Source organism: Protomyctophum parallelum (assembly GCF_964188405.1).
Source record: "Protomyctophum parallelum genome assembly, chromosome: 6".
Classification (NCBI taxonomy): Eukaryota; Metazoa; Chordata; class Actinopteri; order Myctophiformes; family Myctophidae; genus Protomyctophum; species Protomyctophum parallelum.
In genome coordinates, this window is record NC_139701.1 from 38,664,224 (window position 1) to 38,682,569 (window position 18,346).

An 18,346-nucleotide genomic window follows, 5' to 3' on the forward strand; every position below is an offset into this window, starting at 1 on the left:
GAAGAGGCTTTGAACTACAAGTTCTACTGTGCAGCGCAGCTATCTTTCCACGGGACTTGGGGGGGCATAGCGCATCCTGGAATAACTGACCAACTTCTATTGGCGCTGACAAGGTAAGGAGAGAATAATATTACTGTCATTTTTAAAGTCACACGTTTTGTGTTCGTTCGTTGAAAAGCTTGTAACACTTTACAGTGTGCCAGTCGATCTACACAACAACGTTAGTCAATGGACTTTCACTAGACAGACAGGGACGCTGGTTAGCGGCTCATCATGAACCCATTGGGCCAACTGCGTTAGCCTTGGCTAACGTTGTTGATTTCATGATAACTAACGTCACGTTGCTATTTTAAACACGACCAAAGCCAGCCTGAAAGCACAGAGCAGTTGCTTTAAGTTAAATGCATCGTCCGAGAATTTCGCGTTTTAATGAAAAAAATGATAAATGTGTCCGTCTGTCATAGGTATCCAACTAAACATAACGGGGTTGGTTTCATGCAGAGTGCAGACATGTTGCGGGTTTCATTATTTTTTGTTGATAAATCACCTTCAGCCTGCCACATTGACACAAATTGCATGAAGCTCTCTAATCTGTCTCACACATAATTTCACAGCGTTGTGTAAAAAAACCAAAACATGGAGTAATTTCTAAAGTTTGCTACTGTAGTCTTCTTGCCAGCCCATAGAGCCCCATTATGAACAGTTTTGTTAGAAATGTTGAGTATGGGCCACCATACCTAACCTAATTGCTCAACATAATGCAATAAGTTTCTACATGCTGGCTGCTGGGGACCCATACTTCAACATTTCTAACATAAAACTTTGGTTTATTCAACATTGCCAGAATGTGAAACACATTCTGGCAATTTGACTGATATCCCATTATTATGGAATTATATTCCAATTAATTATGATATTCTGGCTGATATTCCATACAGCTGCTGATATTCCAAATGCAGTGCATCATGTATAGAGGGTATGCGTGACATCATCATCAAACCAGGAAGTTATGCAGGAGGCCTACGGAGTGTCAAAAAACTACTTTCTAGCCTTGACAGCCCATACATCCACACAGAAAAGTCTTATCTGATTGCATTAAACAACATTAAACAATGTTAAACTCAATTTGCATGTTGCTTTGCCACTCGATTTGCTACTCGATGTGCCATTCACTTTAAGCATGCGCATACCCTCTATTGTGGAATGTCAGCCACTCTAGCTCTAGTAGAGGTATGTATCGGTGTATATATAGAGAGATAGTTAAAATTACTGAACTCATCAGTTTTACTTACCATATTTTGCCCTGGCCTCATGATTATGGGTATGTATTACAATGTACTGGTGTGTAAATATCTGTATCCCCTTACAGGAAAGAAGACCTCTAGGATTTCAAAATGGCAGGTTGGTCTCTAAATAGTTAAGAAATTAGCAACAAATGTTGAGTCTGCATGTAGGTTTACCGTGTGGTTAAATCCTATTGAGTACAATATACAATTGTGTTGTTTCTTCTGGCATTTGATGTTACATTTTCCACCCCTTTCTTCTCTCCAAGCTGTTTGCATCCTTCCCATGATGAAATCATCCCACAGGAGATGTGGGCACTAGGGTCTAGGGGGACATATTGGCACCTCGATGTGCAATTAAAAAAAAAAAAGAGTAGAAAAGTCGTCTTAAGTAAATGTACTATAGGTGTGTTGAACATGCATGGTACATCATTATCATTCTTAATTGTATCCTTCAACTTCTTGTTTATACCCCAAAATGACAGGATATACAGGCTTTGTAGCAATTATAGAAATATTTTCATTTATGCTTTGCTTAAAAACACACACACACACACACACACACACACACACACACACACACACACACACACACACACACACACACACACACACATATATATAATATTGGAAAAAAAATGCCAATTTAACATAGCAGTTCCCACTCTTCCTTGGTGCCCACTTATCCTGTTACCATTACCATCCCAATAGTCTCGCGTAGCCAGACAACTATTTCACAATCTCCGAATGCTATATAGAGTCTGGAACTATAGCCCCCATGAGCTGAGTCAAGGCTCATACATACTCCAGTTTTGGTGATGGGTTATCACCGTTTTAGGTGATAGCTTATCACCTAAAACGGTTGAGGCCATCATACTCGCGGTGATGTCCTTAAGGATTGACCCCGCCTCCCTGTGGTTTACCCAACTTCTAGACCAATCAGTGAACGGGGTGATAGCTCCAGAGTGAAAAGACTGATAGTAAAAACAGAGAGATGGGTCTGTGTCATAGACTAGTATTAAAAGGATAGAGACTGATCTGGCGCGAAGCTCCGCCCCCTCCGCTATTCATGTCAGTGGAAGTTGCTCAGTGGCATTTTGAAGCACCCGGAAGGACAGTCTCAAAACGTCTACTTCCGCATTGGACCACCAAATTTTGGTGGTCCAATGCAGAAGTGCAACCGAGTGCTCAATGTTAAAGCCCAGGGGTTTCCTCCTTATGGATCCACGGCTCCGCCTGCAGTCCTTCCTCTTACCACTAGGTCCCAGTGCTTCAACGTTGGAGTGCCTCACTGGCCCCTTGGTCTGTGTCGGCGGTGATAGCTGATCATCACCGCGATTGACGTAATGGTGTAGTTTCCAACCCTTTAACCCATTCTGACCTGAGATCAGATTCATACGAGGTTTCCGCCGGACACACACTGGTCTGATGAACCCATTCTGACCTGAGATCAGATTCTAAAAATGTCAGTCGTTTTCTTTGATTTTTCAAAAATAGCAGACCTACAAGCTCGTATCGCGTGGCGCGATATGAGCTTGTAGATCTGCTATTTTTCAATAGCTAAAGCATAACATGATGCCAACACCAAAATAGGTGCCCGGTCAGAATGGGTTAAAAACTACACCGCGGTGATAACCTATCACCAAAAACCTTAAGGAAGCTACCATTTCCGTTCACGAAAATATATTTTAAAATATCTTTACATTTTATGTTTGTATTTTCTTTTATGCTAAGCAACAAGCTATATGCTTGTGGTGCTCATTGCACCAAATGATGATTTCTATTTATATTAGAATACATTTGGGGAGGAGTGGGGAGGAGGCTCCACTTCCGCTTTATTGCTTACTCATGATAGCTCTTCCGTTGGTCCAGACTGTATGATTAAGCATTTGGAAATTGCGAGAGTCAACAGTCTGGTAACGCGAGACTACCATCCCAACACACCAGCTTTGAGAAAACTGGTGCTGGTGCTAAAAAATACATCAAATGAGGAGGGGGACGAGTGTCTCTCCCATAAACTTTATTGCCACAATTATATGACCAGCACAAATTACTTCAAAGACAAGATCGACCTGCATCTGCTGCTTTTCTTCTTTATATACTTCCTTTATGTCCTTTATTGTAATTGTTGTGTGAGCTAACATTGTTAACCGTGTTTGATGATGTGTTTTTAGATCTACATGAAAAAAGTAAATGATTTGGATAGATTCTAATTTCTAATCACGTTCCAAGATAATTCTTTCACTAAAGGACTGTTTGCCTCTTGTCTTAGAGCGGGTGAATAACTTCCCTCCCCTGCCGCAGTTCATGAGAATTAAACCCTGTTTCTACCACAACATTGAAGAGGAAATTCCTGCACCACACACGCAGTTGGTGCGCAAAGTCTACATCCTTTGGATGAGTATGTTTCCTCTCATACTTCCTCTGGTACTTTGCAATAGCACTGGGTCAGTGGGTCAGGCTGGAGTTTCACTTCTTGCATCAGTTCTCTAAGCTCTTTGTGATGGTTAAGGAAACATCATTCAACATTTTTGGATTTTCTTTTTGTATCTGTTAACGGAAACAAAATATTGTATACATTTTGTATAATGATGTAATCATTGGGCAGTGACGGGGACTGCAATACGCCTAGGGAATTGACAGTGTCTAAAGTGGGGAGAAAATGAACAGTGTCTCTTATTCTTTTCCCCAACAGTGTATTCAGGCACATTGTGCATGAATGTGATCTCATGCATTGCCTGGTGGGCTGGTGGTGGAGGTGCCACCAACTTTGGCTATTCACTCCTCTGGGTCATTCTATTCAGCCCCTGTAGTTACACCTGCTGGTTCAGACCGCTCTACAAGGCTTTCAGGTGAGCTCTGCACACACACATATGTCAGGCCCCCCCAAAAAAGGTTTCTCGTATTACAGAAAAAAAGAAAGTGTACAAGAGTTCCAATTATTTCAAAGTCATTCTCCAATAGACATTGAGAAAAGGGGGGATTGAGGACCAGGGTTAGTAGTTAGTAGCTATGTGGCTCAGCCCAGCTGTGCTGCTTTGCATGATTCTGTGATGAGTTAACCTCTAATGGGAGTGCAGTAGTAGAAGTATCTAAAAATGCAGCCATAATAATACTCTCTGAGGATCTGTGCCGGCACACACCTTGTTTGAGTCAATGGCTTTGCTTGCTTCTCTGTGACTGGAGTACGTCATGCATACTTGTCAGTGTGCTCTGCAAGCTGAGCCAAATTTGGACTGTGGGAAGAAGCAAGATTACATTTGGCACATTCATGACATATAATTACTTTAATTGTCTGACATGTCTTGTTCCTTAATTTCCTTTCTTCTCTCCCTCTTCTCTTCTTTCTTTGTGTTCTCAGGGCTGATAGTTCTTTCAACTTCATGTCATTTTTCTTCATGTTCTTCCTTCAGTGTATCTTTGCGATCTTACAGACTATAGGCATCCCTGGTTGGGGAACTTGGTGAGTAGAAACTCCCCTAAAAGCTGCTGCATTTAAATATGTACAAATTGATGTTTTTTTTTAGCCACATTCATTAACCATCTTGCTTCTGGAGTTAAGAACCTGTGGTCTGGTCAAGCCATCAAGGCAGTTTCAGCGCATTCAGCGTAGCAGAATGTTTTCATTTTATACATTGACCACACCTTTTTAGTTGTTTAGATTTAAAATTGTGGGAATAATGGGTTGAGATGTTGTGTTAACCTTGGTTTGGTGCAGTGTTACTGTGGTATTGTAGTGCATCTCTGATAGTGACATGACATCCTGGGTTTTGGTAACTCCGTTCCATCATTCCACCAATATCCCTGCACACTCATTCAGCATTATAACGAAATTCAAAGTTAATTATCATGCAAGAGATTTTTTTGTGTGTTTTATGTGATCAGTTTTTTATACCCTTGCTATTATTATAACTGATTATAACTTACTCTAGTTACACCAACGTCTTCAGTCTTGTATTGCTGCAAAATGATGATCATCACATACTGTAACGGTTATTTGCCACGCCAGTTTCTTCACGTCACTGCTTCACGCCTTTTTATAATAAGAAACAGTGGGTTTTCATGTGTAATCCAGTTCACTAATGTCATATACTAACCTATACTACCCCACTACACTCTCACCAACACACCAAAGCGGCTGGATGGCGACAGTGATGTTTTTCAGCTACAACGTGGGCTCCGCTATTGTGATGCTTATCACTACCCTACTCCTTACTGTGGTGACTGTATTAATGGGACTGGTTCTCCTCAGGGTGAGTCTAGCACAAATATATATATATATACCATATACAGTATATTACACTGTAAAATCCTGAGTGTTCGTTTAGTGTGAACTGTGAATGAATTAACACAGGATTCTACTGTGTATATACAGTAGTATAGTGTGTGTGTGTATATATACACACATGCACACAGAAAAGTGCACAATCACTCGCATGCATGCTTACATTCTATCCATCAAGCAAATGCATGAACACGCAGTCACACAATCAGTAATGCTTAAACTCTAATGTGCGTGCGTGTGATCATACACACAGACTGCTAAGCCCTGATATACACATAGTATACGTCTTGTTTACTCTGTACCCACCAGGTCCACAGGCTGTACCGTGGTGGCGGTGGGAGCTTTGAGCATGCCAAGGAGGAGTGGAGCAGTGGGATGTGGAAGAGCGCCCCCGTGAGAGAAGTAGGGTTCAATGCGGTTTCAACAGCCCAAGGCCCAACTCTACCCCAGTACCCTGCTGCAGTGCCAAGTTACCCTGACGACAGTCACTGGTGATACCACTAGGTGGAGACAGCTAGCTGGCCAATTTTATGGCACACAAGGAAGCTGAACAGTTCAGTTTATTTGTACACTATAATTTAAACATGACGAAATGCATTGTGGTAGATTTGTTGTTTTTATTTTTTATTTTTATAAGAGTAATGTTAAGAGATTAACATGAGAGCTCATTCAAGCCTTTTAGCGTTTGGATATTTAAGTTAACTTCAGAAGATTATCCATTCCATAGCACCTAATGTTTACATTTCAGCCTATAAAAAATCTATCTGATCCTTTACATTTTACAAGAGGTGCAGAAATATATACAATAGTATGCAAATCAGGAATTTATTTAGGAAGGTCTTCTATTTTGTAAATACATAGATTGAAACCTTACTGCAAAGAGTAGTGGAAATGGTTTTGGGCGCTACTATGTGAAAGGTGTGTGCCTTATGGACCTTTTACAGAACAGGGTTGTTTTATTTCCTGTCCAATCTTCTCTGCATGATGAATATTAGTGTGCGCCGAAGACCTGGGCATTTCTTTTTGCAAGGAGCGTTTAGGAACCGCACGATATTAATCCAGATTTACAATGTATTATGTAGACTATAGAGGCACCTCCATTGGCTTTTGATACAGTTTGCCTGATGTCTTACTGCTTGTGCGCTATAGCTTTTAGCCCTCAGTTTCTTTCTAAAATACGCCTTAATATTGCGTGCAGATTTTGCATGTGAAATATGTCTTGCCTTAACAATACTACTCTACTGTTCAGTGTAACTGTAACTGGACCATGCCAATCATAGCAAATGTGCTACGTTTCAAGAGCAGATACTCTAATAGCCTTCCTTTGTTATATGTACAGTATTGACGTGCCAAAACCTTGCTTATTTTTTCTAGCTCCGACATCTCACACAAAATAGTTTCTTTGCGTTTCTCACACTGCACTGAAAGCTACAATGTTTGCCGTTTACCCTGCCGTAGAAAAAATCTTTCATTTCTCTTTGGCGGTCAGGTTGCCCATGGATAAACTGGAGTAATGTTTTGTGACTGACCATTGGTGCTGCTGGCCAATAGTAATGTTTGTAGGAGTTATTGTTCCAATTGAACTGTACTGTCCACTTCTTAAACACACTTAAACAACACTAAAGCAACCTAAATGGCCATGTTAAACTCATGAGACATTATGGACCATATCAAAGCTGAGCCAAGCCATTCTGACCTTTTCAGGAGTAGTCTTCAACTATAGTCTTGTGTAAATAAATGTATTCACTGGCTACACTTAAATGCAGCCAAATTCTCAATGTGTGCAGGACTATTCATTCTGATTCCTGATAGAATCAGATTAACTGGCCCCAAGTTGTAACTACTTAGACACTTCTTTGTGCATACTGTTTGAGCCAGACAAAGACACGCTATGTTTCTGTGAGGTTGGTTCAATAATGTAGTAATCGAAGGCTACATTGTAACTGGAAGAGGTGCCTGCCACTTAGTTGAAAGTGCATTTATTTTTATTATCGTGGTTTAAATTGTCCTCTATGGATGACTGCCAATATAAGAATTTGGATATCCTTTTTTTTCACCCTCTGTTACGATTTGATAAGTGACAGTTGATGTGATGAAATGCCAACTAGTCTCTGACTCTCTGATAATGCAGAACATTTCAGTAAAAATTCTTGTTCACCCTTTAGACCGAGTGACTTACTTGAATTGTGTGAAAAGTAATGTTAGACTAGGCCAGCGGTTCCCAAACCTTTCTGGCCATGCACCCCGTTACCTCCTGATCTAGCTGACGCACCCCCCACATGGAAATATAAATTGCATAAGCTGTATAGAGACATATTTCCTATTTATCCACATATATATGAACCTGAATATGGCATATGCAGCTTAGGCTATATACTGGTCAATACATTTAATATAAAACTATGGCACCACCATTAGCCTTTTCATGTTGCGCACTCGCGCGCCACAGTTTGGGAACCACTGGGCTAGGCAGCCTATCGCAATTATTTTTGCATAATCAATTGTTTCCACATTGAGAAATGTCCATACATTTTCTAAAAAATAACAGATCTACAAGTTTACAACATGTCAAATAGATTTCTGCGATTTTGTACATCGTTTTGGAAAGAAAATAATTAAATGTAATTTATCATATCTGCCCTGTGCAAGTTGTGATTACGAAGCCCTAACCACACCAAAGGGTCACCATGCAACTACTTGGGTCCAAACGGTTGCAAGGAGTTAACGCTAAAACCGTCTCGACCCTTTGGTGTTGTTTGGGCCATTGAATTCCATGCGTTGAATCACTAGGGTCAACGTGCCTATCACAGCGCAGGGACAACGCTAAAACAGTCTTGACCCTTTGGTGTGGTTAGGGCTTTAGAGGCAAACATAAATACAAATTGTAATGTTCAATGCAGAAAAACTATTAAATTGTTTAATTGCAATTATTTGTGTGACATTAATCAACTTAAATCGTGACAGCCCTAATGTGGTATTTTGGTTCATGATTGGAAATAAATCCACAAGATTACTAGCCAGTCCATACTAGCTAGTCAAGCATTTATAGCAGAAGTTAATCATTCACACAGACTATTTTGCTCTTTTACATGACAATTTATTTGTCCATCGAACAGTGATTGGCTGATGAAATTCAGCCATATATTTTTTATAACTATCCAATTAGCTATCTAATTGGTATTTAACAACAGAAACACCAAACTGGTTGTGTGTGGCAGGTTGCTAAGGTCAATTATGAATATAAGAATTCCTCAGTACTTTCAGCTAAACTGTGTCCAAACACAAGCCCAATCTTTTGTAGCCAATACTGCACTGTTTTGAAATTGAGAGGAAAGCCAAGCTTCCCATTCTGCCAAACAAATGAAATAGTCAGAGTGTTGTTAATGACAGAGTGAGGTGTTGAAAAACAGAACATGGAGGCTAGAGGCAACTATTCCTGTAATTAAGTTGGCTTTTAGACATTCAGACCCCAAACAAAAACAAACATTTACAGTGTAGATGTTTTAGTTGTTGCATCACCTGGGCAAACCCACAGGAGTACCTCTTCTTACAAGTATGATAATGAGTAAGACCAGCATGTCTTCCCTGGCTGTTGATGCAGACACGTAATTGTTAGTGACAACAAGAAACTCCTCAAGCTCTTCGTGCGGAAAAAAGGGAATACGACTGCCTCTGCCAGGTCACGTTATACTTGTTCAATTCTGGAACTAAACAGGAGAAACAAGACTCGAATCTACGATGTGTCTCTGTACTGTCTGGAGATGGTCTGACAGAATAATATTAAGCAATGCACAATTGAGATTTTCCAGCTGAAACATCTGTGTATAGTTCTATTGTGTGAAGAATAAAGTGGAATGTCCGCACACAAATTAATTCTGCTCCCCATCCTTTTTATTTCAACCTATAAACAACAAACGTATATAGGTTGAAATAAAAAGGACGGGGAGCAGAATTAAATTGTGTGCAGACATTCCACTTTTTTCTTCATTTGATCACTTTTTGGGTCCAGCACCGTATTTAAAAACTGGGATGTGCACATCGTTTTCCTTCTATTGTGAGCAGAAATGCATCAGTGCTGTGCAAAAGTAAAGTATACTAAAAAAAAAAAAAACTTTTTTCAATATAGCCTTATGGAAACCTAATCCACAACACTATTGACTTAAAGATGATCATTCTAATTTAACAAATTACTTAAATAAAATGATCCTGGGCACTGTCTTAGACACTACTTTACAGTTCTCTCTTTATGAAGCTATACATTAACATTAGTGTAGGCACATTTAAGGGTTTTCTGCCTTGGTTCTAGTTCTGGGAGACTTTCGGTTTTCATCAATAGATTACACAAATGCCATTTAAAATACTGAAATGTACTTGCTGCTGACTAAACTATTAGCCACCAATATAAGCCTTTACAGAGCAAGAGCTACCACTGATCATTAGCATGAACAAAACTAAACAACGACAGCCTCTTCTATGTGATGTCTGGAAGTAATTAAACAAGTCTTAATCCTTATTACAAGATCTTAAGTTGTTGAAATAAAAATATCACATGAAGTCAAATAAATAGTTAGCAAAAATGTCATGACTGTACAAAATATATTACATGGAATAAAAGTATATTCACAATATGTAATACTATACAAATCTGGTAAAAAATTTGAACACTTTCCTGCAGGTAACCAAAAATGCCATTTACAAGTTTTCAGTCCACTGTACAGTGCCAAACATTTGTGTATTTTAGAGGTACAGTTTGGTTTAGAGAGGAAATACAATCTGGGAATCTGCATGGAAAGATCTGTACAGTCCTCCTGACCTCATCCTCATGTATAAGAACTACAGAGTGAAATCCTCAGTGATAATTGAGAACTTTGTAACTCCAAATAGCCCATTATGGATCCATTTGGTTAGATTTCTATCCTCGGAGATAAATTAACAATAAGGATTTTACTGTCACAGCACAGTCATATCTCTGACTCGTCGTTGATGAACCCGAGACCATCTAGACTTGAAATGTTGGCCATAGGTGTGAAGTGGTGTTCCCCATTCCTTTTGAAATCCACAGTGGTGTGATTATTGTTTGCAGTGCAAGTGCTGGCAGGAGCGGTCCTCAGGGGCTTACCTGCTTGAGTTCTGTTCTGAATGTGCGTGTACTCAACGGACGGCCTCTGCACCTGGGTTTTACTGGGAAAACCCAAACGTTCTCTGCAGCGCCCCCACGCCAAAATGCCAATGAGCGACAGAGACAGTAGCGTCAAGAGAGCCACAGCCACCTTAAGACCCACCGTCCTGTCATTCTCCCTGTGAGTCTCGGGAGGCAGAGGTTCCTCTGTCCAGACCTCTGGGATGAGCCCCGGTGCAGTTGCTGTGGGCGGACCGTCCGTAGGACTAGGATCTGTGGAATTTGTCACCCTGCTGCCAACTGTGCTGCTCTCCCCTTGTCCACCATCAGAGGCACGGGGCTGTAAATGATACAGTGCCACAGTCCTGTTGTATCCTCTCTTGTTGACCTGCTCTACGGAATCACAGGCGTACACACCGGCATCTGATTCCGAGGCGTTTAGAATGAGGAGGCGTCCACCATAGATGTAGTATTTGCTGTCAGAGAGCAGTGTTTGGTCTGACAAACGCCAGTGGACCTGCGCCAGGTTGGAGTCAGGCTGGCAAAGCAGCTGAACATTGTTCCCCGGAACCAGGGTGACGTCTTCAGCTCCTACTGGCTCTGGAGTATGTACGCATACACACAACACACACACACACACAGAGTTAGCCTCAGCTCTGTGTTGACAGACACAAAATTTGCTTCATAAAAATAGTCAAATGTAAAATCAAACCAATCCAATATTGTACATTGCTGTGAATATACCTGGATGAGGACACTGTGAAACGTCCCCCTTCTTTAGACTCTGAATGGCGGTGTCAGGGGAAGAGGTCAAGCTGGATACTTGACGGCAATGGTTGGAGGATGAGTCCCAGGCACAGTAAGGGTCTCTGGCCAGGACACAGTCCACACAGGAGTCATAGCGACTGCAGTTACTGACTGGCATCTGAACGGCACCAAACTCTGAACCTGCATACAGCTGCCCCTATATGTTCACACACATCCCCCAAGCCAGATTATTTATTATTTAGCTTTTCATATCACTTTCTTTTGGTTACAGGAGTGCTACTGGTATCCCTCCAACCACCAATCCACTGGTGCTCATGGAAGGGAATAATGTTCAGTAGACGGGGGTAATTATGTCAAAAAGGCATAAAAGAATCCAGGTCCAGGCGGAATTTGTACAACACCAACGCGTGTTGGCTTGTGCCTTCTTCAGGGTTTAATTCAGTGTGATAGAATGTTAGTTTGAGCTCTGTTGTATTCGACTGGGAGTGCTGAGGGCTTGAATGTCATGTGTTATAAAACCATGGCCAAAATAAACACCAGCTAATGCCAGTGCAATGACTTGGCATTGATCTCTCTGTAAATGATTACGCTGGTATCACGCTCATATCACACATGAACGGCAGTTCTTAGCTTCCTATAAAAACATGTCTGACATGAATAAGCTAAGCTTGGATCAACACATTATGCAATGCAGTAGCGTTTATTGATCACCTTGCTGGAAGAAAGGCGCAGAGTCCCGACAGGCTTAGGATCCTCATACAGCTGTATCTCTTCAATAATGAACATCTCCCCAGCGTAGTTTACGGCCTTCTGAATGTAGCCATTTTCTATCAGGAGACAATAACACAACAGGACACAGTGTTGACAGGAGTCCCCCATACTCCAGTACTTTTTTCCCCGATACAACAATTCTCTTCACAGAAAGTAGCAGATCTACAACAATACTACGCTTCATGTTGTGAGCTCGTTAATAGCAGCTGTATAGTATTTTCAGCGAACGTCCACCCCAGAATAGGGGTCAAGAACTAACCACAGAAATAGTAATCCCTCTTACCACCAACTCACCAATGTAGTGGAAATAAGGGTGTTCCTACTCAACCAGAACATGGAAATGCTAATAATTACTAGATTGTATGTATAGTTCTAAATGTAGAAGTGAGGATGACAAGGCCCAACTCCCATTTGCAACCTATTTGCATCAAATAATAGATATTATATTATATTATTTTTATGGAACCTTTCATCCATAATATTTTATCATCCAAACTTTTGAGGAAGCTGATGCTGCTACCTACCTGCTGCGAAAAGTGGAACTGCAGCACGTTCATGGAGGTGGACGGACGTTGTGCATGTGCGTAACGTGCGTCATCCCAGGACCTCAAATTTGAGGTCTGGGCTTAACTTCCGCTCACTTGAGCCATTGAGTTATTGAGGGGGGAGGGCTAATGCTCAGGTTCGGTCTCTATCCTTTTATTACTCTATGGTATGTACACTGTGAACTGTGTATGGATGATACTGTACGTGTGCCAACTCACAATATTTACCTGTGCCGATGAACATGACGGGGTATCTCTCTCCATCTAGTGCCAACACACTATCCACTACGATCCGAGTCAACAAGGGCCCCTTTTTCACCAACAGTGGGCCCCCTGTGAGTGGCCGAATAATCTCGTCCATGAGGGGCCGGTCTCTGATGAACTGCAGTGTTTTGTCAGGAAGGTCCAGAGAGCGTTCCATCCCCAGCTTTCGAGAAATGTCATTGATGCACTGAAATACAAGACGGACGGATTGAACTCTGCTCTGCTAATGCAATGGTTCTCAAAGAGGGGTAAAAGAGTTCTGAGGGGGGGGGTCCTGACATGGACAATTGTCCATGTCAGGTCCTTAAAATGAAAAACTTCGAGAAGAACAGTGCTAAGGACTAATACTATGCACGATCCAGCACGGTGTAGGACAGTGAAAGTGATGGCATTTACTATTTACAGAGGGTATGACATGGGATACACATGAATTTGACCTGACAAGTTCTCTGTATTTAGCTAGTCCGTTACTATGCCAACCAGCAGACTGACCAATACTATTACTAAAACTCCATCCCCACAGGGCCACAATCCTATAACTACAACACTGTCGCAACTACAATACTGCCCGAGTGCCTGTGGGACTAGGCTCCACCCAGCCAAAAATGGACCCAAACAGCACCTATACATGCATCCATGTCAATTCGTTTACACTCAAGACTTAAATTAACAGTGAGGAATTCAGAAACCTTGTATCTCCATATTTCAACGTTTTGTTTTAGTTTTTTTTGCCTGGACTGAATTTGCTACTTCTCTAGTAGCGACCGTAAAGACGACCTTAGAAGACACTTTTTCATGAATGCCCTTCTTCATCATATACACGAAAGTAGCAAAAATCTACAAGCTACAAGAACAAAACATGTTCAAGTGAAAGTGGTTAAGTCTGTCTGTGCATTTTTTTATAAATAGTTAACCAATGAAAAGTATTATCAAGAGCTTGTGACTAAAATAATAACTACATTGAATCCATTGGAACACAGGTTATTTTTTGCATTTCCTGAAAAGTCACGGTTTTGGACATACAAAGGTTTCCTCCACCCGAGAGCGAAGATATTTATAATTCAACCAACAAAAGGATCTTGACTCACAGCTCCTGGTCTGGGGACGGGCAGCTCACCGCTGTACATCACCCACTTGACATGAGACGTCTCCACGGTGACGGGCGTCTTGAACTTCCCCTCGTTGAAAACCTCCCCGATGGCAGACACGCTGTACGCACACACTGCGGATATGTCCGACGAGCTCCTGGCAAATCCAAACCACGTAAAAGATCATCAGTGAAATCAGTCAATCTGCCAGACATATAGCAGATCTACAAGCTCACAATGCATCGCTTTCGTCAAGTCAAAGACACTAAATCAAATTGTGGATCTTTGAAGAAATCATCACATCGATCAACATCACGTCAAAATTCAATACCGTATTATATTGTATACTAGCAAAACTAAAATGGATAATTATACACAGATAAGTACGACTTTTCATCTTTATATATATAGATATATATATATATTCATGTCCTGATTTTCAATGCTTATTTATTTTGAACCCATTAAGACCTGAGGCAGATTCTGAAAAGGCCTTCTAAATCAGTAGTTCTCACACTTGCAGCACGAAGCTTGTACTGTAGATCTGCAGTGTTTTTAATAGCCAACACAAATATCTAAAATGGCACATAATGCTTTCCCGGTTTAGGAAAAACTATATTTTTAAAGTATGAATACTTTTCCTCATTGGTCACCATATCAGTAACATCCAACCCTACATGACCTATAGAAGCACATGACGTACGACTGAGGTGCAAAGACTGCATAGAAGACGCTCTGGTTCCAGTTGTGGTGTCTGAGCAGGAACACATCCTGGACGAGGGAGGGCAGGCTGGGCTCAGGGAGGGAGCAGTCCAGGCGAGCCTTCAGGAACGAAGTCCATTTCCTCTGCAGCGTCCGCTGGCCTCCCATATCCCCCTAAACACAACCACGCACACACACACATAGTATAAAGAGAGACAACTTAGTCATGTGAATTTGTGCTGCTGCCCAGATATCAAACAGTTAAAAAAATGCAGTAGACAGACACAGTAAAGTCAAACACAAGCTTTATTTTGAACAATATATATATTTTTAATCAAATATAATACTCATGGCTTGGCCAAGTTACATTTTAGTTACATATACTAAACTATACTATTTGGAGATGGCCAAATATGCTCTATAATCTACAAACTGTGGGACGGCATTGGTGGCTCTTTCTATAACTCTGGTCTCTAAAAAATAAAAAAATAAAAACAAAGGTCACCTTGCAGACACGCGCCACTCGTGACACCATGAGTTTACTGTAGAAGTCGTACTCCATGGCATTCTCGGTGAAGAACAAGTAGACTTTATCGTCATCACCATTACGACTGCCAACGCTCTCAGGCACAACGTCCATATAGATGAAGTTGGGCTCTGTATTCGGACAATATGAAATAGCACACAGGTACTACTGTAAGTTGCTGTCCGGCAGAAACGTTTTATCTGTAAATTAACACCCTACTTCAATCATACTGCTACAGTTTTGGACACATGAGGTTTCCACCTGACAAGAGATTATATCATATCATTACCATCAACGTCCCATGCAAATACAGAACACACTATATGCCATCTTCTGTATCATTAATTCATGTTACTGACACAGCAGCCCATGTGAAGTGCAGTATATTTAACACATACTCGAACAAAATTGCTAGTACTACTGTACTTCCAGAGCTACTACTACAGCCCAGCGCTCTCACCGTTAAGCCAAGAGCTCTTGAACTCAGTCCGGAGAGATGAGGCAGAGCTGCGCAGAACTACAGGTTCAGAGCCCAAGAAGTTGATTGCTGTAGCAGAATACAGGTCATTTCCTGTTGGACAGGAAAACGGAGACAAGAGTCAGAATTACTGGGAATCCATTACTCTGGTTCTGTTAAGTAAGAGGACACTATTACGGTGGCTACTAACGGAGCTAAGCAACTTTCTCTCCTCCAGTCTGATCAAGTTAAATATATTGAGAAAGTATTTGATAAATTAATACATGTATATTATGCTTATCATGCAATGCCCTGTTACATGATTCAGCCCTCTCATGCATCTACTTTGTCAGTAGTCTTGTGATAATCACGAGACCCAACAAGTTTCCTGTGTGCACATCATATGAGGCAGTAAAGTGTTTTTAATTTTGACTTACTAGCAATAGTAAATACTTCAAATTAAAAATATCCTTTGGACAGTTGTGTTTTTGCCTTGTCTGTATTAAATTGATCTCTTCATTTAGGTCCATTGGTGAAGTTTGCACACTGAACAGTATTGTACATTGTCTTTTGTTCCCTTTGTAGTGGGAAGATAACCAGGAAGAGACACTCACCAACCATGAGGGAGGAGTATCTTTGGAAAGGATCAAAGGGACACTTCCCTTTCCCCTCCTCCAGCTTGCCCTCCATAGTCAACTGTCCATCAGAATATGTCTGTCAGGGGAGAAACAGGAGAGTAAAGCCTAAATCAACTGTTCATCTGAGAATATATATGTCTGTCGGGGTGGGGGGGGGGGCATACGAGAGTGCAACAATGTGTTTAAAACCTAGTCCACACAAAATGTTTTCCATTTGCAGGACATTTCAGCGGTCTGAATTAGGTTTACCGTTTGAATGTGAACCCCAACTAATCATATAAGGGGAGTGGCACAGCACGAATTAACAGACATGACCCGGCAGGTGTTTAGTACCCTATGACTACTACTTTTCAACAACAGCTAACAAGACAAGTCAAATGTATTGAAGGAAGGGAACTTGGAAAGACCTTTCCAGCTGCTAGAGAACTGAAAATCACTCTCGCAATCACGCTACTGATACTTTTCAACCACAGCTGACGAGATTAAACGGTATTGAGAATAACTTTAGGAAGCGACGCCAAGTGACAAAACACATCCTCCTCATTAGCAATAACTGAAGAATGGCAACATTCTGGGAAACTACAAATCATTTGACAAGACAGTGAAATTACATGAAACTGGATCATGTGTTGTGTTGTCATCAACGTTACATTATTGTCTCATTCTAATTAGCAGCCTAACCAGTAAGTCTCCTGAGGGCGAGGGCGCGTGCACGCATTCGCCTGGGTTACAGCAGACTGCTGGGTGAGCGCTGGCGCTTTGGCATGGGGGGTCAGATCAATATCTGGAATATATATGGAATATATGGAATTAATTCTGTACTGGCCATATATGGAGCGTGTCTTGAGTATGGAGATCTAAGGGTGGTAGTGGGGGCACTGTCTTGAGTGTTCAGGTTTGATGAGGGCCCAGTTAGGCCGGGCCTTAATTTTCAGGCCTGATGAGAACTCTAGTGTAGCAGCGGGGACAGAGTCTTGAGTGTACAGGGTTTGATGAGGGCCAAGGTAGGGCCGGGCCTTCATTTTCGGGCCTGTTGAGAACTCTAGTTTTCGCCGGCTGCCGGGCGCGGCTGCACTAATAACTTTGGGGCCCATCTAGAGTTTAAATCAGGGGTGTCGAACTCAACTTGGGGCGAGGGCCGCATTGGTCAAAAAGTCACTTGATGCCCACAACCAGTTGCGCATGCACGCTCGATGTCTCAGTCAGTCACTGCTATAATATCTATCTATCTATCTATCTATCTATCTATCTATGTATGCTCAGACCCAGCCAGCCAGCAAGCCACACACATAGTGCTCAGACCCAGCCAGCCAGCAAGCCACACACATAGTGCTCAGACCCAGCCAGCCAGCAAGCCACACACAGTGCTCAGACCCAGCCAGCCACACACATAGCTCCGTAAGGGAGTGGTTGCACCACTCAAACAATCTTACAAAAAACTGAAGAGGCTACTGGAGATTGAAGAACCTGATTTGGACATGATCTGATGCAGGACAATTTCACTATGACAGAAAGAGAAGATGGGTCTGGCCACATTCATTCACCCCATAATCTCTAAATGGACAGGTATCAGTCAAAAGGGAGACATCAAAGAGGAAGGATGGATGGGGAAGGATCAACAAATGGAATGTCAAAACAGGTCAACTCCATATATGGCGATCTAAGGGTTTGAGGTTTTGAGTTGCTGGCCAATATTGATGACATCAGGGATCTCCATATATGGGCATTCCCATATATGGGCTTAATATTGATGACATCAGGAATCGTCGATTGCAAATTGCAATTCATTGAATTGTTAGCTTGGAAAGGAAGAGTCATGGGAGAGTGATTGTGCGATATATAATCTGTGAGAAATGAATATGACACTTGTAAGGACATCAAATCCGCCTTTTTAATCAGT

General features: G+C 41.6%; 2 protein-coding genes across 2 annotated transcripts in view; one reads left to right on the forward strand and one right to left on the reverse strand.

Moving 5' to 3' along the window:
- Positions 1 to 7,732, forward strand: scamp4 (secretory carrier membrane protein 4). The gene is made up of 7 exons (XM_083767772.1): positions 1 to 113; positions 1,370 to 1,401; positions 3,556 to 3,684; positions 3,979 to 4,135; positions 4,645 to 4,746; positions 5,419 to 5,536; positions 5,878 to 7,732. Exons 2-7 carry the CDS (start codon positions 1,395 to 1,397, stop codon positions 6,061 to 6,063), a joined length of 699 nt encoding a protein of 232 aa, XP_083623898.1. The 5' UTR covers positions 1 to 113; positions 1,370 to 1,394; the 3' UTR covers positions 6,064 to 7,732.
- The window catches only part of LOC310860681 (semaphorin-4E), a 22,875-nt gene continuing 10,708 nt past the window's right edge, over positions 6,180 to 18,346 (reverse strand). Inside the window, exons 6-14 of the mRNA XM_083767771.1 lie at positions 16,423 to 16,522; positions 15,812 to 15,922; positions 15,331 to 15,482; positions 14,827 to 14,999; positions 14,124 to 14,280; positions 13,000 to 13,222; positions 12,167 to 12,282; positions 11,432 to 11,651; positions 6,180 to 11,287 (exon numbers count right to left, since the gene is read on the reverse strand). Of these exons, the coding sequence (XP_083623897.1) occupies positions 10,530 to 11,287; positions 11,432 to 11,651; positions 12,167 to 12,282; positions 13,000 to 13,222; positions 14,124 to 14,280; positions 14,827 to 14,999; positions 15,331 to 15,482; positions 15,812 to 15,922; positions 16,423 to 16,522 (2,010 nt within the window). The 3' untranslated portion in view covers positions 6,180 to 10,529. The remainder of the gene's footprint in view (positions 11,288 to 11,431; positions 11,652 to 12,166; positions 12,283 to 12,999; positions 13,223 to 14,123; positions 14,281 to 14,826; positions 15,000 to 15,330; positions 15,483 to 15,811; positions 15,923 to 16,422; positions 16,523 to 18,346) is intronic.

Coding starts and splice junctions, on each gene's coding strand:
- scamp4 (XM_083767772.1), top strand. Junction 3,685..3,978: donor AGTCTACATCCTTTGGATGA/GTATGTTTCCTC, acceptor TTTCCCCAACAG/TGTATTCAGGCACATTGTGC. Junction 5,537..5,877: donor TGGGACTGGTTCTCCTCAGG/GTGAGTCTAGCA, acceptor TGTACCCACCAG/GTCCACAGGCTGTACCGTGG.